Source organism: Oncorhynchus keta, chromosome 34 (genome assembly GCF_023373465.1).
Source record: "Oncorhynchus keta strain PuntledgeMale-10-30-2019 chromosome 34, Oket_V2, whole genome shotgun sequence".
NCBI classification, from domain to species: domain Eukaryota; kingdom Metazoa; phylum Chordata; class Actinopteri; order Salmoniformes; family Salmonidae; genus Oncorhynchus; species Oncorhynchus keta.
In genome coordinates, this window is record NC_068454.1 from 43,778,630 (window position 1) to 43,805,224 (window position 26,595).

Here is a 26,595-nt window from a genome sequence, read left to right on the forward strand (position 1 = left end):
CCCAAAAGAAATATTATAGTTTGATTAGATTTTAGGGTATCTGAGGAGTAAATACAAACGTATTTTGACTTGTTGAAACAAAGTTTTAGGGGTAGATTTTCGAATTCCTTTCTCTTCAAGTTGAACGAGTGGATTACTCAAATCGATGGCGTCACCTAAACAGACTTTTAGGGATACAAAAAATGATTTTTATCGAACAAAATGACACTACATTTTATCACTGGGACCCTTTGGGAGACAAATCAGAGGAAGATTTTCAAAAAGTAAGTGAATATTTAATCTTTATGTGTGAATGTATGAAACCTGTGCCGGTGGAAAAAATATTTTGATGTGGGGTGCCGTCTTCAAACAATCGCATGGCATGTTTTCGCTGTAAAGCTACTGTAAATTGGACAGTGCAGTTAGATTAACAACAATTTGAGCTTTCAGACGATATTAGATACTTATATGTACCTAAAATATGTAATTGCAATAATAACTATTAAAATTTATTTGAATTGCGTGCCCTCCAGTTTCACCGGAAGTTGTCCTGCTAGCGGGACACCAATCCTTAAGGAGCCTTTTGGACCTAGACTTGGGACTCCGGTACAGCTTGCCATGTGGTAGCAGAGAGATCAGTCTATGACTAGGGTGGCTGGAGTCTTTGACAAATTTTAGGGCCTTCCTATTTTAATTTATTTATTTTTTTCCTTTATTTAACTAGGCAAGTCAGTTAAGAACGATTCTTATTTTCAATGACGGCCTAGGAACAGTGGTTTAACTGCCTGTTCAGGGGCAGAATGACAGATTTGTACCTTGTCAGCTCGGGGGTTTGAACTTGCAACCTTCCGGTTACTAGTCCAACTCTCTAACCTATGACAACATCTGGTATACTGTATGGAGGTCAATGAGAGAGTGTCGAATTTGGTCAACAAAAACATGAATAGCTTATTTGCTATGTGAGGTTTATTTGAGCGAATTGAAGTTTCATGTTGCTTGAGTTGTTGCGAGTGTACTGATATAAGTAGGACACATGACATCCCGGCAGGCAACTTTGAGAAAAAACACTATTGGAGTTGTCGTGAGATGGCTATGCTTATTCATGGCATGATCTAGTAGCCATTTCTCTCCACTGAATACAGGCAGTTGACGTCAACAACCCTCATCATATATTCAAAAAAGGAATACAATAACGAGCTGTATCTACCAATCCAAAGAAAGGATAGGTAGGAGCTAGACAGCACGCCGTGCCGCTTTGTGGAGAACGACTCCCATTATTAGGGCAAGAGACATGTAGTATCTTGTTAGTGTACGCATGATCTTTGCTGCAGAGTGTGAGAGGTGAGAGGTCAGTGTGATGTCATTTCCTGGCGAAGAACCGCCTCAAGGCAACCATAGACTTTCCTAGACAACCCTACTCAGCCACAATCCCAATACCTACTAAAACCCCAATACAAAAACACACCACAAAATAAACCCATGTCACACCCTGGCCTGACCAAATAAATGAAGACAAACATACATACTTCGACCAGGGCGTGGCAGAACCCCACTCCATCAATGTCTTAATTCCTCCCCTCGCGTCCTAGGATAGTCCACCCTCGCCGCCGACCATGGCCTAGTAGTCCTCACCCAGAACCCCACTGGACTGAGGGGCAGCTCGGGACTAAGGGGCAGCTCGGGACTGAGGGGCAGCTCGGGACTGAGGGGCAGCTCGGGACTGAGGGGCAGCTCGGGACTGAGGGGCAGCTCAGCACTGAGGGGAAGCTCAGCATTGAGGAGAAGCTCAGCACTGAGGGGAAGCTCAGGCAGGTAGTTGGCTCCGGCAGACCCTGGCTGGCTGGTGGATCTGGAAGAGTCTGGTTGACTGGCAGATCTGGAAGAGTCTGGCTGACTGGCAGATCTGGAAGATCATGGCTGACTGGCAGATCTGGAAGATCATGGCTGACTGGCAGATCTGGAAGATCATGGCTGACTGGCGGATCTGGAAGATCATGGCTGACTGGCGGATCTAGCTGCTCTGGCTGCTCCTTGCAGACTGGCAGCTCTGGCTGCTCCATGCAGACTGGCAGCTCTGGCTGCTCCATGCAGACTGGCAGCTCTGGCTGCTCTATGCAGACTGGCAGCTCAGGCTGCTCTATGCAGACTGACAGCTCAGGCTGCTCCATGCAGGCTGGCAGCTCTGGCTGCGCTAAACAGGCAGGAGACTCCAGCAGCGCTGTAGAGGAGGAAGGCTCTGGCAGCGCTGAACAGGCGGGAGGCTCCGACAGCGCAGGAGAGGAGAAAGGTTCCGACAGCGCTGAACAGGCGGGAGGCTCCGGCAGCGCAGGAGAGGAGGAAGGCTCTGGCTGCGCTGAACAGGCGAGAGACTCCGGCAGCGCTGGAGAGGAGGAGGGCTCTGATAGCGCTAGACAGGCGAGGCGCACTGAAGGCCTAGTGCGTGGTGCTGGCACTGGTAGTACAAGACCGAGGACACGCACAGGAAGCCTGGTGCGGGGAGCTGCCACCGGAGGACTGGTGTGTGGAGGTGGCTCTGGATAGACCGGACCGTGCAGGCGCACTGGAGCTCTTGAGCACCGAGCCTGCCCAACCTTACCTGGCTCGATGCCCACTCCAGCCCGGCCAATAAGAAGAACTGGTATGTACCGCACCGGGCTATGCACCCGCACTGGAGACACCGTGCGCTCCATAGCATAACACGGTGCCTGCCCGGTTTCTCTAGCCTCCCGGTAAGCACAGGGAGTTTGCACAGGTCTCCTACCTGGCATAGCCATACTCCCTGTGAGCCCCCCCCAATACATTTTTGGGTCTGACTCTCAGGCTTCCATCCGCGTCGCCGTGCTGCCTCCTCATACCAGCGCCTCTCCGCTTTCGCCACCTCCAGTTCTTCCTTGGGGCGGCGATATTCTCCAGGCTGAGCCCAAGGTCCTTCACCGTCCAGTTCCTCCTCCCATGTCCAGTCCTTCTCTCGCTGCACCTTGGTGCGGCTACACACCCCTGGTTTAGCCCAGGGTCCTCTCCCGTCGAGGATTTCCTCCCAAGTCCAGAAATTCTTGTCGCGCTGCTCCTGCTGCTGCTGTTGCTTGTTACCACGCCACTTGGTCCTGTTGTGGTGGGTGATTCTGTAACGGCTCTCTTCTATCTCCTCCTCTAAAGAAAAGGTGGAACAAGGATCTGACCAAAATGCAGCGTGATGATGATTCATGATATATTTTAATTAAGGAAAAACTATACATGCAGAAACTACAAAAATAATGAAATGAAATAATGAAAACCGAAACAGCCCTATCTGGTGCAAACACAAAGACAGGAACAATCATCCACGAAACACTCAAAGAATATGGCTGCCTAAATATGGTTCCCAATCAGAGACAACGAAAATCACCTGCCTCTGATTAAGAACCGCCTCAAGGCAACCATAGACTTTCCTAGACAACCCTACTCAGCCACAATCCCAATACCTACTAAATCCCCAATACAAAAACACACCACAAAATAAACCCATGTCACACCCTGGCCTGACCAAATAAATGAAGACAAACATACATACTTCGACCAGGGCGTGACAGCTACACTTTCTCACTATGATGGAAGTTTGCCTCTTTTTACTGACTGAGATCTTTTCACCTCGTTCATTCAAAAGAACAAATCTTTCAACTAATTTCATTTATTTGATTCAGTAATGCCCAGAGCAAGCAGGAGTTGACAATACATACTAGTTAACAATTAACTAAAAACCCTAAAGAATTATGATTCCACAAGCCTCTCGCGAGGGAGATTAGCACAATCTAGTTTGTTAACAGCAGCAGCCGCTGAAATGATTAGTTCTCGAGTTCAAGCTTGCTGAGCAGAGGCAGGCTGTATATTTTTTACAAACCTGTGTCCATTGATAACATTTTTAATTGATTGCATTTATTAATTATCAGTTATCAGTTCTGAAAATGTATTTTCCTGCGCACTTATGATAGGCAGTTGGTGATCTCCGGAGCAGCTGAGCCAGAGGTATGCATATGAATCTGTCTGTATTCATTGCGGAAAGCATATCGAACGAACGACTCAAATTAACGAGTCACTCTGAAAAACAAATCATGACATTCGAGTCAGTGAAAAGTGTTGTTAAAAAATTGTGTTGACATTGTGCCAGTGCCTGGCTAGCTACATTAATGAATAATGGATAAATAAATGCTAGCTAGATAGCTAGCTTTTACAACCCAGGATTGTAAAGTTATTGCTTTGAGTCTGAAAGGGGGAATTTAATTTAAATAGTTTAAATATGAATCTTTGTCAAATCTATTAAAGAAACAGCTAACTGCAAAATGTTCCTGTCTCCCTATTTTTCCTGGTTTGCCTATTGTCTGCAAATGTTGTTACATTGTAACTACAAAGTAATGCACATGTCACTTCACTTTGAATTAAGTTTATTGGTCCTGGATAAGTACATTGTAAATACATGTATATACCTTGTAACAACATTGTAATTACAGAGTTGGTTGTTAAATATTGTAAGTTCAATGTAACTTAAAGGGTTATACCTAATGTTCTTGTGTCTCGTAATTTCTTCTGATTAGCCTGTTCTCTACAAAGACTGTTATATTGTAACCAAATAGTAATTATAAAGATTATACCTTACTGGATTTCACGTTACATTCAGTTGCTTGCTCCTGGGTAGGTACATGATAATTACTAGTAATGACGCTACACTCGTCCGCATCCTATGACTCGCAGTGTCCCCTTTCATCCCAGGCGGTCCGGCCCTCCCCTCCTGCTCCGTGGCTGAGTGACTCATTGCGAGTTTACAGAATAGGACTGCTGGCAGCTGAGCGAAAATGGAGAAAAACTAAACTTCCAGAGGACCTATCATCCTATCACTCACTCCTCTCTACTTTCTCATACTCTGTATCCACTGCAAAAGCCACTTTATATCACTAAATTTGAAGCTTCTGCCTGTAACCCTAGGACATTCTTTCTCACCTTCTCCCTCCTTAATCCTCCACCCCCTCCATCCCACCTCCCTCTCTACGGACGACTTTGTCAACCACTTTTAAAAGAAGGTTGACGAACATCTGCTCTTCATTCACTCAGCCTATTGAGTCCACTTTTCCCACTAGTCCAGAACTACCCTACGCCCTGACCTCTTTCTTCTCTCTCCAGATGAAATCCTGTGACTAGTGAGGTTTGGCTGTCAGACAACCTTCCCGCTCAACCCTATTCCCTCTTCCCTTCTCAGGGTCCATCTCTGGAGACCTTCTCCCATTCTTAATTTCCCTCATCAACTCATCCGTGAACAATGGCTGCGTCCCCTCTGACTTCAAAATGTCGCTCCTCTCCCCAAGAAACCAACATTCAACTCCTCTGATGTCAAAAACTACAGACCAGTATCCTTTCTTTATTTTCTTTCCAAAACACTGGACCGTGCTGTCTCTGACCAACTCTCTCTCTCTATCTCTCCCAGAATGATCTCCTTGACACTAACCAGTCAGGCTGGTCAAATAACCGAGACTGCTCTTCTCCGTGTGACTGAGGCTCTCTTCTCCGTGCGAGTCAAAGCATTGACTCGCTCCTGCAGATTCATGTTCTACAACATCCGTAGATTACGACCCAACCTCACACAGAAAGTGGTGCAGGTCCCAATCCTGGCACTTGTCTTCTACCATCTGGACCAGTTCAACTCGCTGTTGGTTGTCTCCCCGCTTGTGCCATCAAACCCAAGCAATTTATCCAGAATGCTACAGGCCGCCTGGTGTTCAACCTTCCCAATTTCTCTTTCCATGTCAACCTGCTCCTCCACACACTCAACTGGCTTCCAGTCGAAGTGTGCATCTACTACAAGAACATGGTACTTATGTATGGAGCAGCAAGAGTAACTGCCCTTCCCTACCTTCAGGCTATGCTCAAACCATACACCCCAACCCGAGCACTCCATTCTACTACCTCTGGTCACTTGGCCCTACCACCATTACGGGAGGGCAGCTCCTGCTCAGCCCAGTCCAAGCTCTTCTCTGTCTTGGCACCCCGAAGTTAGAACCATCTGCTTGAACAGCAGACTCACTGCCCATCTTCTGAACCCCGACCCACCCTTCCCCCACCAGCATAGTGGTGACTGCATCATGTTATGAGTATTCTAGGGAGTTTTTTTCTATGGTAAGACTCGAAAATGGCTGTCTAGTTATGTTCAACAACCAACTTGACAGAGCTTGAAGGATTGTGCAAATATTGTACAATTCAGGTTTGCAAAGATCTTAGAGACTTTGTAAGTCGCTCTGGATAAGAGCGTCTGCTAAATGACTAAAATGTAAATGTAAATGTAAAGAAGCGCAACTGTAATTGCTGCCATATGTACATGTGTTGACTCACGGGTGTGAACACTTACAGTACCAGTCAAAAGTTTTGACACACCTACTCATTCAAGGGTTTTTCTTTATTTTTACTATAACTTTGTCTCTATAGCTTTTGTATTACATATACACTGCACACGTTAGGAAAAACCTTCCAAATATTGAAACACCTTTGAAATATTGAAATTATTTTTTAAATCTACAGTACCAGTCAAAAGTTGACAAAAGTATTCTTTATTTTTACTATTTTCTAGATTGTAGAATAATAATGAAAACATCAATACTAGGAAATAACACAAATGGAATCAAATAGGAACCAAAAAAGTGTTAAACAAAACTAAACATATTTTACATTTGAGATTTTTCAAAGTAGCCACCCGTTGCCTTGATGACAGCTTTGCACACTCTTGGCATTCTCTCATCCAGCTTCACCTGGAATGATTTTCAGTCTTGAAGGAGTTCCCAAATATGCTGAGCAGTTGTTGGCTGCTTTTCCTTCACTCTGCGGTCCAACTCATCCCAAACCATCTCAATTGGGTTGAGGTTGGGTGATTGTGGAGGCCTGGTTATCTGATGCAGCATTCCATCACTCTCCTTCTTGGTCAAATAGCCCTTACACAGCCTGGAGGTGTGTTGGGTCATTGTCCTGTTGAAAAACAAACGATGGTTCCACTAAGCCCAAACCAGATGGGATGGCGTATCGCTGCAGAATAATGTGGTAGCCATGCTGGTTAAGGGTGCCTTGAATTTTAAATAAGTCACTGACGGTGTAAAAAGCAAAGCACCCCACACTATCACACCTCCTCCTCCATGCTTCCATGGTGGGAACCACACATGCAGATATCATCCGTTCACCAACTCTGCGTCTCACAAAGACACGGCGGTTGGAACCAAAAATCTCAAATTTTGACTCATTAGACCAAAGGTCAGATTTCCACCGGTCTAATTTCCGTTGCTCATGTTTCATGACCCAAGCAAGTCGCTTCTTCTTAATAGTGTTCTTTAGTAGTGGTTTCTTTGCAGCAATTTGACCATGAAGGCCTGATTCACACAGTCTTCTCTGAACAGCTGATGTTGAGATGTGTTTGTTACTTGAACTCTGTGAAGCATTTATTTGGGCTGAAATGTCTGAGGCTGGTAACTCTAATGAACTTATCCTGTGCAGCAGAGGTAACTCTGGGTCTTCCTTTGCTGTGGCGGTCCTCATGAGAGCCAGTTTCATCATAGAGCTTGATGGTTTTCGCGACTGCACTTGAAACTTTCAAAGTTCTTGAAATTTTCTGCATTGACTGATCTTCATATCTTAAAGTAATATTGGACTGTAATGTCTCTTTGCTTATTTGAGCTGTGGATGCCATAATATGGGCTTGGTATTTTACCAAATAGGGCTATCTTATGTATACCACCCCTATCCTGTCACAACACAACTGATTGGCTCAAATGCATTAAGAAGGAAATAAATTCCACATATTAACATTTAAGAAGGCACACCTGTTAATTGAAATGTAATCCAGGTGACTACCTCATTGAGCTGGTTGAGAGAGTCTGCAAAGCTGTCATCAAAGCAAAGGGTGGCTAGTTTGAAGAACACTTTTTTGGGGTACGACATGATTATTTCATAGTAGAAAATAGTACAAATAAATAAAACCCTTGGAATGAGTAGGTACGTCTAAACTTCTGACTGGTACTGTATGCGAATTAGATTTTCAAATATGTCTAAAAACATGTTTTCAGTTTGAAATTATGGTGTATTGTGTGTAGATGGGTGAGAAAAACAAATCTATTTAATTAATTTTGATTTCAGGCTGTAACAGAAAATGTGGAGTAAGTGAAGGGTATAAATACATTATGAAGGCTGTGGATCAGAGCATCTGCTAAATGACAAAAAAAAATGTAAAAAAGTACATCCTATGTAACTGCATTGTTCTCACAGAGGAACTACACCGGTATTACGCATGCACAAACCGTGAACAGGACTCAACACAGTAATTTTACCTGCTACACCAGAGAAGTAAAAAGATTTGCACGTGGGAGCAGAATCTCTTCTGCAAGGAATCTATTATCTTTGGGTCCAATATAGGTAGCCTATTTGACTATATAACCATATATAACCACTATATAACCATATTTCTCAATACATAAAAAAGGAAGTTGAGTAGAAATTTCACAACCATCTGCATTCAATGAATTAACCTTGTTCACTAATCAACAATTGAACAGTAGCTGGCTAGCTGTCTGTACTTTGCTGGTCATATTTTTGTTCACATCAAATGATTTTGTTGACAATACCAGAGAGGAAAAGGCAAAGCAAGAGGGTCCACTCCAATCAAAATCTATTCAAACGGGAATGCAGTGATAAGGGACTGTATGTTATTTATAATGAGGGACGCCCGGGGAAAATTGGATTTCTCTGAAATGAAAAGAGATGGCCCTCCCTTTATTAAAATACATTTTTACCCAACCCTCCCTGAACGCTTGAAAAATACAAATAACTGAAACATAAAGTGGATAGCGGATAACAGGCCTACAGTTTATCCTCACTCCTAGGACAGACCAAAGCCTTAGATATGAAGCTGTTATTCGTTTTGTAAGCATTACATGGCAAAGTAGCCAGAAGGTTGTGGATTCGTAGACCATCACAGACAAGGGTGAACAGATATCCATTATAATAAAAGCACTGCATGAATCTATCATATTTTTTGTGTTCTGAGAAAAAAAATTGCCTTTTATAAATGGAGAGAAGCTAAATCTTTTTTAATACCACAACTGAGCATGACAACGAATGAGCGCATACTGCAGCTTTTGATTTTTATAAAGGCTATTGTTAAAAAAAGAGGATAGTCTAAGTGTGGAACCATGCTAAAGTTGTCTATCAACGGTAGACATTTAGCGCAACCAAACCAGTTAAAACATGAGTATCTGATCATCAATGATTTCGCGAAAAAAGCAATTCCTTGTTTAACACAGCCACCTCATATCATCAACCTTTTTTCATTTGGGAAATGATAATTATCCTAATTTAATATATTTTATTCCACAATATTGTTGCTACACACAACATTTGTGTTGACTGTGATTAGGGCATGGGAATATAAGAGCATCGGCTCGGCTAAATTAATGCACTAGGCATGCATAGCTCACCACATGATCCCCCGACTGGCCAAACTCGTGATTCTAAAAGTGAATTAAAAGGCACTGTAGAATGACTACATAGCCTAATAAGGCATTTTTTGTTTAATTATTATTTAATTACCAATAAAGTCATTTTATTTTGCCTAAATGCTACATTTATAAGCATGTTTTTGAAGTACTGTTGACGATGAGTTGATGAAATGCTGAACGCTCCTGCCAGCCTGTAGCTTGTCACAAATGCTTCACAATTGATTTCTTAAAAGGCTGGCTATAGCCTTGAAATCATAATAATATCGCCTAAATTCCTTCTTAGGCTACCTGCTTGCTCCTGACTGATATAGAGGTAGTATGTTGTTTAATAGCCTGTTGAAATGTTAAATGTCAATTGACAGTGACAGAACCATTACCTCCCAAGCAAAATACATTTTCCTTCTAAAGTTTTCCTTTGCATGTCATATGCATCGGAGTCATGACTTTCCCCAGCATTTTACAGCTTGTTTCTAGCTGCGGATTAAAGTGTCGTTAAAGATTGCATTATATAATCAGGTACATTATATAATCAGGTACAACATTTTTTTCTTCAAAATCTTAAGTTAACAAGGGGTACGCCTATGCATTTAGCCACACCATAAATACAAAAGTATGTAGACACCCCTTCAAATTAGAGGATTCGGCTATAAAACCGAGCACACCGCCATGCAATCTCCATAGACAAACATTGGCAGCAGAATGCTTTATACTGAAGAGCTCAGCGACTTTCAACTTGACACCATCATAGGATGCCACCTTTCCAACAAGTCAGTTCATCGGATTTCGGCCCTGCTAGAGCTGCTCCAATCAACTGTAAGTGCTGGTGCTGTGAAGTGGAAACTTCTAGAAGCAACAATGGTTCAGCCGCGAAGTGGTAGGCCACACAAGCTCACAGTACGCCACCGCCGAGTGGTGAAGAGCATAGCGCATAAAAATCGTCTGTCCTCGGTTGCAACACTCACTACCGAGTTCCAAACTGAATCTAGAAGCAACATCAGCACAATAACTGTTAGTTGGGAGCATCGTGAAATGGATTTCCATGGCCGAGTAGCCGCACACAAGCCTAAGATCACCATGTGCAATGCCAAGCGTCGGCTGGAGTGGTGTAAAGCTCGTCGCCATTGGACTCTCAAACAGTGCAAATGCATTCTCTGGAGTGATGAATCACACTTCACCATCTGGCAGTCTGATGGACAAATCTGGGTTTGGCTGATGCCAGCAGAACACTACCTGCCCCAATGCATAGTGCCAACTGTAAAGTTTGGTGGATGAGGAATAATAGTCTGGGGCTGTTTTTCATGGTTCGGGCTTGGCCCATTAATTCCAGTGAAGGGACATCTTAACGCTACTGTCACGCCTTGGTCTTAGTATTTTTGTGTTTTCTTCATTATTTGTTCAGGCCAGGGTATGACATGGGGTTATTGTATTGTCGTATTGGGGTTTTTGTAGGCATTGGGATTGTGGTTGATTAGGGGTGTGTCTAGTATAGGCTTGGCTGCCTGAGGCGGTTCTTAATCAGAGTCAGGTGATTCTTGTTGTCTCTGATGGGGAACCGTATTTAGGTAGCCTGGGTTTCACTGTGTATTTCGTGGGTGATTGTTCCTGTCTCTGTGTAGTTTCATCAGATAGGCTGTAATTAGGTTTCACGTTCCGTTTGTTGTTTTTTTGTATTTTGTATAGTTATTTCATGTGTCACTTTTTCCATTAAAGTCATGAGTAACCACCACGCTGCATTTCGGTCCGACTCTCTTTCTACAAACGAAGAACGCCGTTACAGCTACAGCATACAATAACATTCTAGACAATTCTGTGTTTCCAATTTGAGACAACAGTTTGCAGAAGCCCCTTTTCCTGTTTCAGCATGACAATGCCCACCTGCACAAAGTGAGATCCATACAGAAATGGTTTGTAGAGATTGGTGTGGAAGAACTTAACTGGCCTGCACAAAGCCCTGACCTCAACCCCATCAAACACCTTTGGGATGAATAGGAAGACCGACTGCGAGCCAGGCCTAATCGCCCAACATCAGTGCCCGACCTCACTAATGCTCTTGTGGCTGAATGGAAGCAAGTCCCTGCAGCAATGTTCTAACATCTCGTGTTTCCAGAAGAGAATAGTAGAGGCTGTTACAGCAGCAAAGGGGGGACCAACTCCATATTAATGCCCATGATTTTGGAATGAGATGTCTATTTTGGTCATGTAGTGTATTTTCTTTAACAAAAGCCACAATACCCTCACATACCCCTTCAATTCATGCCCTGGCTTTAACTTAACACACCAAGCTCTTCACTGACACTGAGCTATTTAAGGAGTGCATGGTGACTGAAGGAATTGGCAGATAAAATCTATGGATAGTAGACTATAATTTAGTCTGTCAAATAGGTAGATCTACCTCTTATTTCTTTTATAGGAAGAAATAGGTTACAACACAAAGCCCTCTTGTTGTTGGTAGCCTAAAGTCAAATTTAAATTATACTTTTTAAATGGATTAGGTCTTCTCAAGTTAGCCTACTTTCAGCACCAGTCTCTGCTTCGTAGTAATGTTTGTAAATTACTTGAATATGGATTATTGTGAGGTCGGTAACTCTGATAAATAGCTTAATTATAGGCAACAAAACATATTGTTTTTTATTAAAATAAATTCTAGCAAATAGCAAGCTTACCTCCGGTCCTCCTTTTCATCCTCACTCTCTCTCTCAAGCTGAACAGGACAGCAATAGGCCTTGTCCGCACACACATACAGTATACGTATACATATTTTTTTGTTTTGTTTTTTACAAATTGACTCTCCTCCCGAAGTGCCACCATACACAGCATAGTCATTGGTTAGGCAGCACAAAAGGGTTACATCAGCAAGAACAGGGCAGGCTCATGATTGGAAATGCCTATCCATTTCAGTGTGTAATGCAGTGTATTTTAGTTTTATATACACCATCCCAGAAGTGCAAAAACTCGGGAAGTAAGTATATTTTCTTAGAAACATAACTTGGCCCTGTCCGCCGAGCATGCTCTTCGTACAGCCTAGGCCTATATCCTACAGTATAGGCCAGCCGACTGTTTTGTGCCAGGGACACCCCAGAGGTGTTTTCAACAGTCAGTCTGTTGCAATATTTTGATTTTATTGCAGGAAGAGAGGAGAAGCTGGTCTGACATAAGTAGGTAGAATGAAAGGAGGTTAACGTCTTCACTGCCATCTCGCAGAGTTGCAGGTATTCTCCACTGCTGAACAGCCCAAATGTGGACAGGCACATCTCATTAAAACTAGAGCGCAGGCCTTGGTCATAGGACAGCTTCAATAATTGATCATTCAGAACCGGTGACAAGCAGAGTCTCTTCAGTGCTGGTGAATGGATTATGCATTTACTGCTTTCCTGAGCGTGGATCAGATTGTGAGGAGAAGTAATCCTTTAATTTGAGCTGAGTTTTGCTCAGATGTGACCCCATCAAAGTAGTGCACTGGGCCTTTACTAGTCCTGTATTAGCAGACCGATATAGCCGTCTAAGTATGGAGCCTTCAGTAAACTCACGTCTGTGAAATTATAATGCAGCATTTTATTTGGTTGAGCATTTTTCTGTTTAAAAAATGGTTTGGTTTATAATTGAGATGTGGATGCTTTGTTTCTAAATGTCTGCACATTTTCGATGGCTTCACAGCATTATTGCTGATACCAGTCTGACACATCACACAGATCGGTTTTGGTGGCCAGCTGTTATTACGCCAAGTAATTACAATTTAGCAATTAACACTGGAGTGATAGATGTGCAGATGATGATGTGCAAGTAGAGATACAAAATAGCAACAACAACAAAAATAACAATGTGGGGTGAGGTAGATGGGTGTGCTATTTACAGATGGGCTGGGTACAGGTACAGTGATCGGTAAGCTGCTCTGACAGCTGATGCTTGAAGTTAGAGAGGGAGATATGAGTCTCCAGCTTCAGTGATTTTTGCAATTCCTTCCAGTCATTGGCAGCAGAGAACTGGAAGGAAAGGTGGCCAAAGTAGGTGTTGGCTTTGGGGATGACCAGTGAAATATACCTGCTGGAGCGCGTGCTACAGGTGGGCTATGGTGACCAGTGAGCTGAAATAAGGTCGGGCTTTACATAGCGAAGACTTATTGATGACCTGAAACCAGTGGGTTTGGAGGCTATTTTGTAAATGACATCACCGAAGTCAAGGATTGGTAGGATTGTCAGTTTTACGAGGGTATGTTTGGCAGCATGAGTGAAGGAGGCTTTGTTGCAAAATAGGAAGCTGATTCTAGATTTAATTTTGGATTGGAGATGCTTAATGTGAGTCTGGAAGGAGAGTTTACAGTCTCACCAGACACCTAGGTATTTGTAGTTGTCCACATATTCTAAGTCAGAACCGTCTAGAGTAGTGATGCTAGTCGGGCTGTCGGGTGTGGGCAGCCATCGGTTGAAGAGCATGCATTTAGTTTTACTAGCATTTAAAAGCAGTTGGAGGCCAACTGTTGCTTCCATCAATGTTATTGTCTGCATCATTTCCAATCCCTCATATATTTTTGGTGTAAATATATACAGTTGAAGTCGGAGGTTTACATACACTTAGGTTGGAGTCATTAAAACTAGTTTTTCAACCACTCCACAAATTTCTTGTTAACAAACTATAGTTTTTGCAAGTTGGTTAGGACATCTACTTTGTGTATAACATAAGTAATTTTTCCAACAATTGTTTACAGACAGATTATTTCACTTATCATTCAATGTATCACAATTCCAGTGGGTCAGAAGTTTAAATACACTAAATTGACTGTGCCTTTAAACAGCTTGGAAAATTCCAGAAAATTATGTCATGGCTTTAGAAGCTTCTGATAGTCTAATTGACATCATTTGAGTCAATTGGAAGTGTACCTGTGGATGTATTTCAAGGCCTACCCTCAAATGCAGTGCCCCTTTGCTTGACATCACAGGGAAATAAAAAGGAATCAGCCAAGACCTCCACAAAATTGTAGACCTCCACAAGTCTGGTTCATCCTTGGGAGCCATTTCCAAACGCCTGAAGGTACGTACAAACGCCTGTACAAACCATAGTACGCAACTATAAACACAATGGGACGATGCAGCCGTCATACCGCTCAGGAAGGAGACGCGTTCTGTCTCCTAGAGATGAACGTTCTTTGGTGCAAAAAGTGCGATTCAATCCAAGGACAACAGCAAAGGACCTTGTGAAGATGCTGGAGGAAAAAGGTACAAAGGTATTTATATCACCAGTAAAACGAGTCCTAGATCTACGTAACTTGAAAGGCCGCTCAGCAAGGAAGAAGCCACCACTCCAAAACAGCCATAAAAAAGCCAGACTACAGTTTGCAACTGCGGGGGGGTAGCAGCATCCCGTTGTGGGGGTGCTTTGCTGCAGGAGGGACTGGTGCACTTTCCTATATAGATGGCTTCATGAGGAAGGAAAATTATGTGGATATATTGAAGAAATATCTCAAGACATCAGTCAGTAAGTTAAAGCTTGGTTGCAAATGGGTCTTCAAAATGGACAATGACCCCAAACATACAGTACTTCCAAAGTTGTGGCAAAATGGCTTAAGGACAACAAAGTCAAGGTATTGGATTAGCCATCACAAAGCCCTGACCTCAATCCTATATAACATTTGTTGGCAGAACTGAAAGAGTGTGTGCGAGCAAGGGGCCTACAAAACTGACTCAGATACATCAGCTCTGTCCAGAGGAATTATTTGTTATTGTGGGAAGCTTGTGTGGAAGGCCACCCGAAATGTTTGACCCAAGTTAAACAATTTAAAGGCAATTCTACGAAATACTAATTGACTCTATGTAAACTTCAAACCCACTGGGAAAGTGATGAAAGAAATAAAAGCTGGAAAAAATCACTCTACTATTTTTCTGACATTTCACATTCTTAAAATAAAGTGGTGATCCCAACTGAACTAAAACAGTTTTTTTACTAGGATTAAATGTCAGGAATTGTGATAAACTGAGTTTAAATGTTTTGATTAAGGTGTATGGAAACTTAAGACTTCAACTGTATATACATACATATACAAACATAAACCCTATCACCTCTCCCCCAATTGGAGTATACTAATAAACAATAATACTTAGGCTTCTACCTTCAGTTTATCCATATTTTACAGACACAATCTATTTTACAATAGTTATATTTTGTTTGATTTTAGTCCTTCCTCTTTCTGTTGTCCATCCAGTTTGATTTCTATTTGTAACTGTGCTATTTCGAACCTATATACATTTTACAGACCACGTATGTTGTACATTGGTTATCTTGTTGTTATTAGTCCCACCCTTCAGCTCCATTCAACCCCTTCCATCTATCTCTTAACACCATCCATTTTGGATTTCTATTTGCCATATATTTTTCAACTGTGCTGTGATGCTTCACAAAAGTACTAAACCGTTCTATTCTCATAGTTTCTTCAGATTGTAAATTAAAGATACATTTTTGTTAAAATCATTATTATTCATTGAATGATTGACTGTGACTTTTCAAATCACCCAGTACTGCTATCTGCAGTGTTAGTTCTAGGTAAATGTTGCAATTCTTCAGCCATTCCTGGACCTTTGACCAAAAACATGCTACATGTGGACAGTACCAAAATAAATGATCTAATGACTCTGTCTCCTCACTGCAAAAACCGCAGAGCTGGGAAGATTGCATCCCCAATTTACATAACATTCTATTGGTTGCAATCATTTTTTATAAACATTTCAATTGAAAAATGTGATGTTCTGAATCCAGTGTTGTTTTGCATGTCAATTAATAAACTATGTGCCATGGAATAGGTACATCAAATCTCTTCCCAAATACTTTGCAATTTACAGTATATGGGACAGCGGTCAATATTTTGGTCCTTAAAAGAAATTGGTATGTTCTTATTCATCACATTTTTCGTTAACCATTTATGTTATTTAATGCAGGGCCAACAGACAGGTTCCTTACTTTTCCCCCCTTCAACTTGCCTCTTCCATTTTTGTGGTAATGCTACAATCAGTTGGTTGAAATTTTGGGTAGAGCAGACATTTCCAAATGTATGTGTTCGCTGCATGTGTGACATAACTCCACCAGTCCTATTTATGATCTAATTTACAAAAATGATACCTTTTTTAAACATTTCATATATATATATATATATATATTTTTTGCAATTAGTTTATTCGAGTTTAACCTCAATATTTGTTGCATTATTTGTTCTGTATTTTCAGGTGGATTAAACTGAAATTGCAACCAACTTTCTAAGGCTTGTTAAAAAAATATATATATATATTTTGGAGATTATTTCATTTTCAGCCATAAAAAAAACGAAAGTGAGCAGTTGTGTTCTGAATAAAGGGAAAAGGCCATTCTTGTGAGTGAGACATTGATACCAATTTACTAGAGAACCATTTTGGATATAAATATAACTTTTGTATGACTGATGCCTTTACTGAGAGGTCTTGCTTTAATATTTCATCATTTCTGCCATCCGGATTCATATTTGTTATATAAAGAGGCACTTTTCATTTTGTCGGGCTTGCCATTCCAAATACAATTGAATATTTTACGTTCATATAATTTAAAAATCAGGTCACTAGGTTTAGGCAAAACCGTAAACAAATAGGTAAACTGTGATATGACTAAAGAGTTAATCAGGGTGATTTTTCCACAAATAGACAGGTATTTTCCTTTCCATGGTAGCAAGATCTTATCTATTTTTATACAAATATATTGGAGTGAGAATTTCTTTCTTTCGGGATTTGTATACCAAGTATATCTACATCCCCGTCAGACCATTTTCTTGGTGAACTACACAGTAATGTAAAAGTAGCATTTTTTAGTGATCCAATACGTAATATAGTACATTTATCATAATTTGGTTTTAATTCAGAGAGGATAGCAAAAGTATCTAGATCCTCTATGAGGCTGTGGAGGGATTCTAATTGTGGTTTTAAAAGAAAACATGAATCATCAGCGCACAATGACACCTTTGTTTTTAAGCCAAGGATTTCTAATCCCTTAATATTATTGTTGGATCTAATTTTAACAGCTAAGATTTCGATGGCAAAAATAAATAGACATGCCAATAGTTGACAACCTTGTTTTTCTCCTCTTGACAGTTTAAAACTTTCTGAGATGTAGAATTTATTTACTATTTTACACCCCGGGTTACTATACATAACTTTAACCCATTTTATAAGAGATTCTGAAACATTTTAATATTCTAAGCATTTTATTATAAACTCCTGTCACGTTCTGACCTTTATTTCCTTTGTTTTGTATTTATTTAGTATGGTCAGGGCGTGAGTTGGGTGGGCAGTCTATGTTTGTTTTTCTAGGTTTTGGGTATTTCTATGTTTCGGCCTAGTATGGTTCTCAATCAGAGGCAGGTGTCATTAGTTGTCTCTGATTGAGAATCATACTTAGGTAGCCTGGGTTTCACTGTGTGTTTGTGGGTGATTGTTTTTGTCTCTGTGTTTGCACCAGATAGGACTGTTTAGGTTTTCACACATTTATTGTTTTGTTAGTTATTTCATGTCTAGTTCCTTTATTAAAGAACATGAATAACCACCACACTGCATTTTGGTCCGCTTCTCCTTCACCACAGGAAAACCCTTACAACTCCAGTCATACTTTATCAAAAGCCTTTTAAAAATCAGCTATGAAAACCAGCCCTGGTATCCCCAATATTTCATATTGTTTCCAGAAATATTGTTTCCAGTACTTGTCTTATATTATCTCCTATGTATCGTCTATGTAAAAAACTGATTTGGATTAATAATATCTGACAATACCTTTTTGATTCTATGCACCAAGCATTTAGCTAGAATCTTTGCATCACAACACTGAAATGTAAGAGGCCTCCAATTTTTGGATTTATATATATACCACTTGGATCCTGTTTTAGTAATAATGAAATCAGACCTTCCTGTTGCGTGTCCGATAATCTACCATTTATAAAGGAATGGTTAAAACATTCTAATAATGGTCCTCTGTGTACATCAAAAAAAGTTTAGTATACTTCCACTCGTATGTCATCCAGCCATGGAGTTTCCCCAGCCTTGAAGGCTTTAATTGCATCAATAAGTTCCTCCTCTGTAATTTGGCCTTCACTTTAGTCTTTCTAAAAAGATGTTAATGTTACATTATCAACAGGAAAAAATTCAGTACAATTAGAGTCGGTTAGTGGAGATGGATGAGACTGAAATGAAAACATATATTCTTAGAGTACACTGCTCAAAAAAATAAAGGGAGGACTAAAATAACACATCCTAGATCTGAATGAATGAAATATTCTTATTAAATACTTTTTTCTTTACATAGTTGAATGTGCTGACAACAAAATCACACAAAAATTATCAATGGAAATCAAATTTATCAACCCATTGAGGTCTGGATTTGGAGTCACACTCAACATTAAAGTGGAAGACCACACTACAGGCTGATCCAACTTTGAGGTAATGTCCTTAAAACAAGTCAAAATGAGGCTCAGTAGTGTGTATGGCCTCCACGTGCCTGTATGACCTCCCTACAACGCCTGGGCATGCTCCTGATGAGGCGGCGGATGGTCTCCTGAGGGATCTCCTCCCAGAACTGGACTAAAGCATCCGCCAACTCCTGGACAGTCTGTGGTGCAACGTGGCGTTGGTGGATGGAGCGAGACATGATGTCCCAGATGTGCTCAATTGGATTCAGGTCTGGGGAACGGGCAGGCCAGTCCATAGCATCAATGCCTTCCTCTTGCAGGAACTGCTGACACACTCCAGCCACATGAGGTCTAGCATTGGCTTGCATTAGGAGGAACCCAGGGCCAACCGCACCAGCATATGGTCTCACAAGGTGTCTGAGGATCTCATCTCGGTACCTAATGGCAGTCAGGCTACCTCTGGCGAGTACATGGAGGGCTGTGCGGTCCCCCAAAGAAATGCCACCCCACACCATAACTGACCCACCGCCAAACCGGTCATGCTGGAGGATGTTGCAAGCAGCAGAACGTTCTCCACGGCGTCTCCAGACTCTGTCACATCTATCACATGTGCTCAATGTGAACCTGCTTTCATCTGTGAAGAGCACAGGGCGCCAGTGGCGAATTTGCCAATCTTGGTGTTCTCTGGAAAATGCCAAATGTCCAGCACGGTGTTGGGCTGTAAGCACAACCCCCACCTGTGGACGTCGGGCCCTCATACCACCCACATTTGCGCCCTGCTGGAGGTTATTTTGCAGGGCTCTGGCAGTGCTCCTCCTGCTCCTCCTTGCACAAATGCGGAGGTAGCGGTTCTGCTGCTGGGTTGTTGCCCTCCTACGGCTTCCTCCACATCTGCTGATGTACTGGCCTGTCTCCTGGTAGCGCCTCCATGCTCTGGACACTACGCTGACAGACACAGCAAAAGTTCTTGCCACAGCTCGCATTGATGTGCCATCCTGGATGAGCTGCACTACCTGAGCCACTTGTGTTGGTTGTAGACGCCGTCTTGATCTACCACTAGAGTGAAAGCACTGCCAGCATTCAAAAGTGACCAAAACATCAGCCAGGAAGCATAGGAATTGAGAAGTGGTCTGTGGTCACCACCTGCAGAACCACTCCTTTATTGGGGGTGTCTTGCTAATTGCCTATAATTTCCACCTGTTGTCTATTCCATTTGCACAACAGCATGTGAAATGTAATGTCAATCAGTGTTGCTTCCTAAGTGGAAAGTTTGATTTCACAGAAGTGTGATTGACTTGGAGTTACATTGTGTTGTTTAAGTGTTCCCTTTATTTATTTTGAGCAGTGTACTGCTTTCAAAATAGCATTTGGTGAATCATGCGTGACTCCATCATTTGTAACAAGTTTCAATAAAAAAAAATGGTAGCATTTCTATGTTGAAGATTGAAAAACAAATTGTTGCATTTTTCCCCATATTCCATCCAGTTTGCTTTATATTTGTAATATATTTGTAACGCTCGTCCTCTTCTTCTGACGAGGAGTAGCAAGGATCGGACCAAAGCGCAGTGTGGTACATGTTCATGGCGATATTTATTCAACTCAAAACACTAAAACAAAAATAACAACGAGAATGATACGAAACAGTCCTGTCTGGTGACATACACAAATACAGAAAATAATCACTCACGAAACACAATAGAAAACATGCTCTCTAAATATGGTTCTCAATCAGGGACAACGATTGACAGCTGCCTCTGATTGAGAACCATACCAGACCAGGCCAAACACAGAAATAGCTAATCATAGAAAAACTCAGAAATAGCTAATCATAGAAAAACTAACATAGACAACCCACCCAACTCGCACCCTGACCATACTGAAACAAAGACATAACAAAAGAACTAAGGTCAGAACGTGACAATATTAGACGGGATCTTTCTTGAATAAGTTCCGCCATTACTTTTAGTTTTTCCTCTACCTTGTTCTTTTCCTCTATGGTACAGTTTTTATTGCTATCTAACTGTACTGTTAGTCCTTCAATTTCCTTTGTTAATATGGACTCTTTTGATCTTAATTGCTTTTGTTTTATAGATGAGTACTGAACTGCATGGCCTATAAAGGCACATTTAAAAGTGTCCCATACAATAAGGGGATCTTCTGTACCTATGTTATTTCGGAAAAAGCCAGTTATAAATGATTTTGTCCAAGTTATAAACAAGTTATCATCCAGTAGGCTATGATTAAATTTCCAATATCCTTGCCCACGTGGAAATTCTTTCTGTAAGAGTAATATATATATGTCAATTATGTGATGATCCGACTGCATTCTGTCCCCTATCAACACTTTAAAAACTTTTTCTGCCAGAGAGAATGACTTAAGAAAGTAATCAAGACGACTAGCTTGATTAAGCCTCTGCCATGTATCTCACTAGGTCAGGGTATTTAAGCCTCCATATATCCACTAATTCCAATATATCCATGACATTCATGATTTCCTTAAGTGCCTGAGGGTGACAGTTTGTAGTGTGATTTCCTTTACGCTCCATAGAGGTATTTATTAAAACCGTATTAAAAATCCCCCACCGTAATAATAGAGTCTTGTGTTGCTTGTAGAGTTGATAAATTCTCATACATATTTTCAAAGAAGCTTGGATCATCATTATTTGGGCCATATACAGTGGTGCAAAAAAGTATTTAGTCAGCCACCAATTGTGCAAGTACCCCCACTTAATGAGAAAAAAAATCCAGAAAATATATTTGCAAATTAAGGTGGAAAATAAGTATTTGGTTTATCTCAATACTTTGTTATATACCCTTTGTTGGCAATGACAGAGGTCAAACGTTTCTGTAAGTCTTCACAAGGTTTTCACACACTGTTGCTGGTATTTTGGCCCATTCCTCCATGCAGATCTCCTCTAAAGCAGTGATGTTTTGGGGCTGTTGCTGGGCAACACGGACTTTCAACTCCCTCCAAAGATTTTCTATGGGGTTGAGATCTGGAGACTGGCTAGGCCACTCCAGGACCTTGAAATGCTTCTTACGAAGCCACTCCTTCGTTGCCCGGGCGGTGAGTTTGGGATCATTGTCATGCTGAAAGACCCAGCCACGTTTCATCTTCAATGCCCTTGCTGATGGTAGGCTTTGTTACTTTGGTCCCAGCTCTCTGCAGGTCATTCACTAGGTCCCCCCAAGTGGTTCTGGGATTTTTGCTCACCGTTTTTGTGATCATTTTGACCCCACGGGGTGAGATCTTGCGTGGAGCCCCAGATCGAGGAAGATTATCAGTGGTCTTTTATGTCTTCCATTTCCTAATAATTGCTCCCACAGTTGATTTCTTCAAACCAAGCTGCTTACCTATTGTGGATTCAGTCTTCCCAGTCTAGTGCAGGTCTACAATTTTGTTTCTGGTGTCCTTTGACAGCTCTTTGGTCTTGGCCATAGTGGAGTTTGGAGTGTGACTGTTTGAGGTTGTGGACAGGTGTCTTTTATACTGATAACAAGTTCAAACAGGTGCCATTAATACAGGTAATGAGTGGAGGACAGAGGCACCTCTTAAAGAAGGTCTGTGAGAGCCAGAAATCTTGCTTGTTTGTAGGTGACCAAATACTTATTTTCCACAATAATTTGAAAATAAATTCATTTAAATTCCTACAATGTAATTTTCCGGATTTCCCCCCTCATTTTGTCTGTCATAGTTGAAGTGTACCTATTATGAAAATTTCAGGCCTCTCTCATCTTTTTAAGTGGGAGAACTTGCACAATTGGTGGCTGACTAAATACTTTTTTGCCCCACTGTAGGTTAATAAGCCATATCTGTTTATTGTCCATTAACATATTTCAAATAATCCATCTACCTTGATGATCTGTTTGGACAATTTGCACATTTGGATCAAAATGACTGTTAATTAATATCATCACACCTTTTGAATTTCTTTGCCCATGGGAGAAATATATTTTGCCCCCCAGTCCTTTTTTTACACAAAACTTCTAAAAAACTTCTAACATCTAAAATTGTTGAATGTTTCCTGTAAACAACAGATATTATATTCCTTCTCTTTTAGCCAGGTAAATACTGATCATCTTTTCTTATTATCTGCTAAGCCATTACAATTACAACTGGCTATACTTATTTCCCCAATTGCCATAATGTGACACAAGTTTCAATTATATTTATAAAAAGCAAGGCTCCTGATCCAGAAGGGAATTCTTTGCTGTTACCAATTGAAGCTTTATTTTGAAAGAATCGAACCACTTAGCTGGATAGCTAACTAGCTACTAAATTAGCAAACCAAATGTAAATGTTGCGCATTTGGTTTGCTAATTTAGTAGCTAGTTAGCAGAGAATTTTAGCACATCAGACAGTTAACTTAATAGTTATAAATTATTTAGTTGGCAAACATTTAGTTGTGAATTCCATACTGGAGCTAGATCACCTGGTGCGTGCTGCACAACGTGAGTGACTCACAAGGCTCCAGTCTCTTATAGTTGTGGGCTTGTAAACAAACACTATATGACAAGAGACTACAAGTAAGCCTTATAATGAAAAATTATGTGACAGATGAAATGAAGAATGCGATCTTCTTTCTCTCTTAACATATTACAGAAGTTTACTGCAGGTATTTACTTAAAGGGATACTTTGGGATTTTGGCAATGAGGTGCTTTATCTACTTCCCCAAAGTCAGATGAACTCGTGGATACAGTTGTTATGTCTCTGTACCCAGTAAGTTAAAGGTAGCTAACTAGCATTTGCAGAATGACTGGAAGTCTATGGGTATCTGCTAGCATGCTAATAGATACCCATAGACTTCCATTTTTTAGCACAATGACTGTGTAGTGGAAGAATTAGAGAACGTGGCAACGTGCTGGCACCGAGGCAAGGGAGGGCAAGGGAGAGCTTTGTATGAGTCTCTGTGTGTGGAATATAGGTGGTCCAGAGTTATTTTTCCTCTGGTTGCACATTTAACATGCTGATATAAATTTGGTAAAATGGATTTAAGTTTCCTTGCAGTAAAGTCCCTGGCTACTAGGAGCGCCACCTCTGTTTGAGCGTTTTCTTGTTTGCTTATGCCGGAACACAGCTCATTCAATGCTGTCTTAGTGCCAGCCTCTGACTGTGGTGGTGTGTGAACATACAGATGAAATATCTCTCGGTAGGCTGTGTGGTCTACAGCTTATCATGAGATAGTCGACCTCAGGCGAGCAATAGCTCGAGACGTCCTTAGACATCGTGCACCAGCTGTCGTTTACAAAAATACATAGACTGCCTCCCCTTGTCTTACCAGATGCCGCTGTTCTATCCTGCCGGTACATCGTACAACCAGCCAGCTGTATGTTAATGTTGTCGTCGTTCAGCCACGACTCCGTGAAGCATAAGATGTTACAGTTTTTAATGTCTCATTGGTAGTTTAATCTTCCGCGTCACTAATACATTTTATTGTCCAAAGGTTGCACATTTGCTAGCGGAATGTAATGGCACCTTTTAGTTACATGTAACAATGGTCAGATTTTGTTTTGAGTTATTAACATGGTAATTCACAGTTTACTTTCAAATGTGTTATTATAAAACATTAGTTACTTAGTGGAACAAGAAAATGTGTAATAACATGAGTAATTACACATGTGGCATAACCTTCAAGTGGATGTGTAATTACACTTTCCTTGTTCCGATTGTGTAATAACTGAAAGCGCTTCAACCTTCAACACCTATAAGTACTATGTTACTGCAGTTATTGCTGTGTAGTGTCGTAGATAATCGTTACAGAAATATAATACTGTCTATAGAAATATAATACTCTCAGAAGAAACTGTTGAATTCAATGTAGACTTTAATGCAAGTTATTAAAGCCGTGCTGGTCCACGGGAAAGCCGCCACTTCTCAACACTGGCCTTACTTTTATACATACATAGTACTGGGGTACATCACATATGTAAATAGAGCCACTCCCCCTTAGTATCCGGTTTTGGTAACAACGATGGCAGAACTCTTTCCATGTTCCAAAAATAATGTATATACTGCATGCCCATGTTTTACGTGTTAGTCATCAGTCATCTTGCCTACATCTTTCTTCCTGCACCCCGCTGACCACAGCACGTTCAGCTGTCATGAATGCACGTATGGTCTTGGTTAATGTATTCCTACAAAAATAGAGTATGGTCTGGGTGTCATATGGCCTGGATATCATCTTCTCTTAATGTGCATGTGCTTGCTACTTCAGCCTCTCAATGGTTTGCTCCAACAGAAGACATGTACCAGACCCCATAGAGACTAATCATAGAGACACAGTATCGTATTGACCTTTTCTAATGCCAAACCTCACTAATAGAGTAGCAGTGCTTTTTCTACATTCAGTGTGGCATTTTCTGTTGGTACTCAACCCGAAATGCCATATGGAAAGCTCTACTGGTTCTCACCCTCGGTATGGATTTTGCCGCTTCTAGTTTAACCTTGGGCCAAGAACACAGGGCCGGATTGGCCTCACACTGGGCCACAGGGCTGTGCTGCGAGAGGCACACATAAACCAGGAGGAGGGATCGCTTAGGTGTCCACTGTTATCTAATTATCACTGTCAAAAGAAATTGTACTCTATTCCCTTTATAGGGCTCTACTTTTGACTGAGGCCCGTAGGGCTTTGGTAAAAAGTAGTGCACCTTATTGGGAAAGGGGTGTAAATTGGGATGCATCCAGGATCTGGGGAAAAAACAGACATCTATTTGGTGGGGAGTTTTAGTCTTAATTGCTGCAGGAAAGGGACACTTTTTGGATGGATCTTACTGTACATTGAAATAATATTTTGTCATCGCCGCTTGATATACGTTTTAAATTATAATGATAAATTATAGGTTTGTGTTTTACATTGTAAATAGGTCAAGTACAAATATCTAAGTGTGCTTACTAAAAGCTCAAGAGGAATGTTGATTTGTCTTACTCCCAAAACACAGATTTTGGTTTTGATTGTAATGAAGACTAGAGATATAGTCAATATCCCTTTCTCAGACTAGTCAGAGCTACAGTATCTTGGAGTAAGGACCATTTTTCATTCCACCTATTGAGCTAGCTAGGTGGGTGGCAGCAGACAATGTAATGTACATCATCTCAGATTAAGGCTATTACTTACCTTAGGGTAGGGGTATTGCTTTCCCTTGGGGTATGAAGACCCAGTGAAGCGAGGAAGGGCCATATTTGGCACCAGAGAGTCATTGAGAACCAGAAAGGCCAATCTCTCTCCATCGGGTGACCACCAGTGTGCCACATGGGACTGGAGAATCTCCTCTGTAGAAATACAAGGAATACATAAATACATTAGAGATCTCTATACATGTTTTTATATGGCCACATATGGTTGTATTAATATGTTACAGTACATGGACATTTAGTGTGAGAATGGATTTTTAGATAATAGTTGATATTAGCATATTTCCTTAAGCACAGTCTAACTTTTCATATGTACTGTTTCATATAGGAAGGACATATATCCAGAGTGTATTCAGAAATACAGCGGCACTAAATCATTTCAGCGACTCAAGTATGATGTTCGCAAGCATGATGTTCGAGTGCAGTTAACGGTACTCAAGGGTCTGTGATAGCGTAAGGTCACACAATTCAGATGTTAATTAGGTCTGATTAAGAGGCATTTGCATATCTCAAAATAGATGATCAGAGAGAGAGAGGGAGAGAGATAGAGAGACAAAGGAATAATAGGTTGTCATAGAGA

The 26,595-nt window shown here is 41.1% G+C and overlaps 1 protein-coding gene across 2 annotated transcripts in view; it reads right to left on the minus strand.

Moving 5' to 3' along the window:
- The window catches only part of LOC118367559 (inactive dipeptidyl peptidase 10-like), a 320,765-nt gene that overhangs the window by 53,890 nt on the left and 240,280 nt on the right, over positions 1 to 26,595 (minus strand). For both annotated transcript variants that reach the window (XM_052493923.1, XM_052493924.1), the window contains exon 9: positions 25,999 to 26,153. In XM_052493923.1, the coding sequence (XP_052349883.1) occupies positions 25,999 to 26,153 (155 nt within the window). The remainder of the gene's footprint in view (positions 1 to 25,998; positions 26,154 to 26,595) is intronic.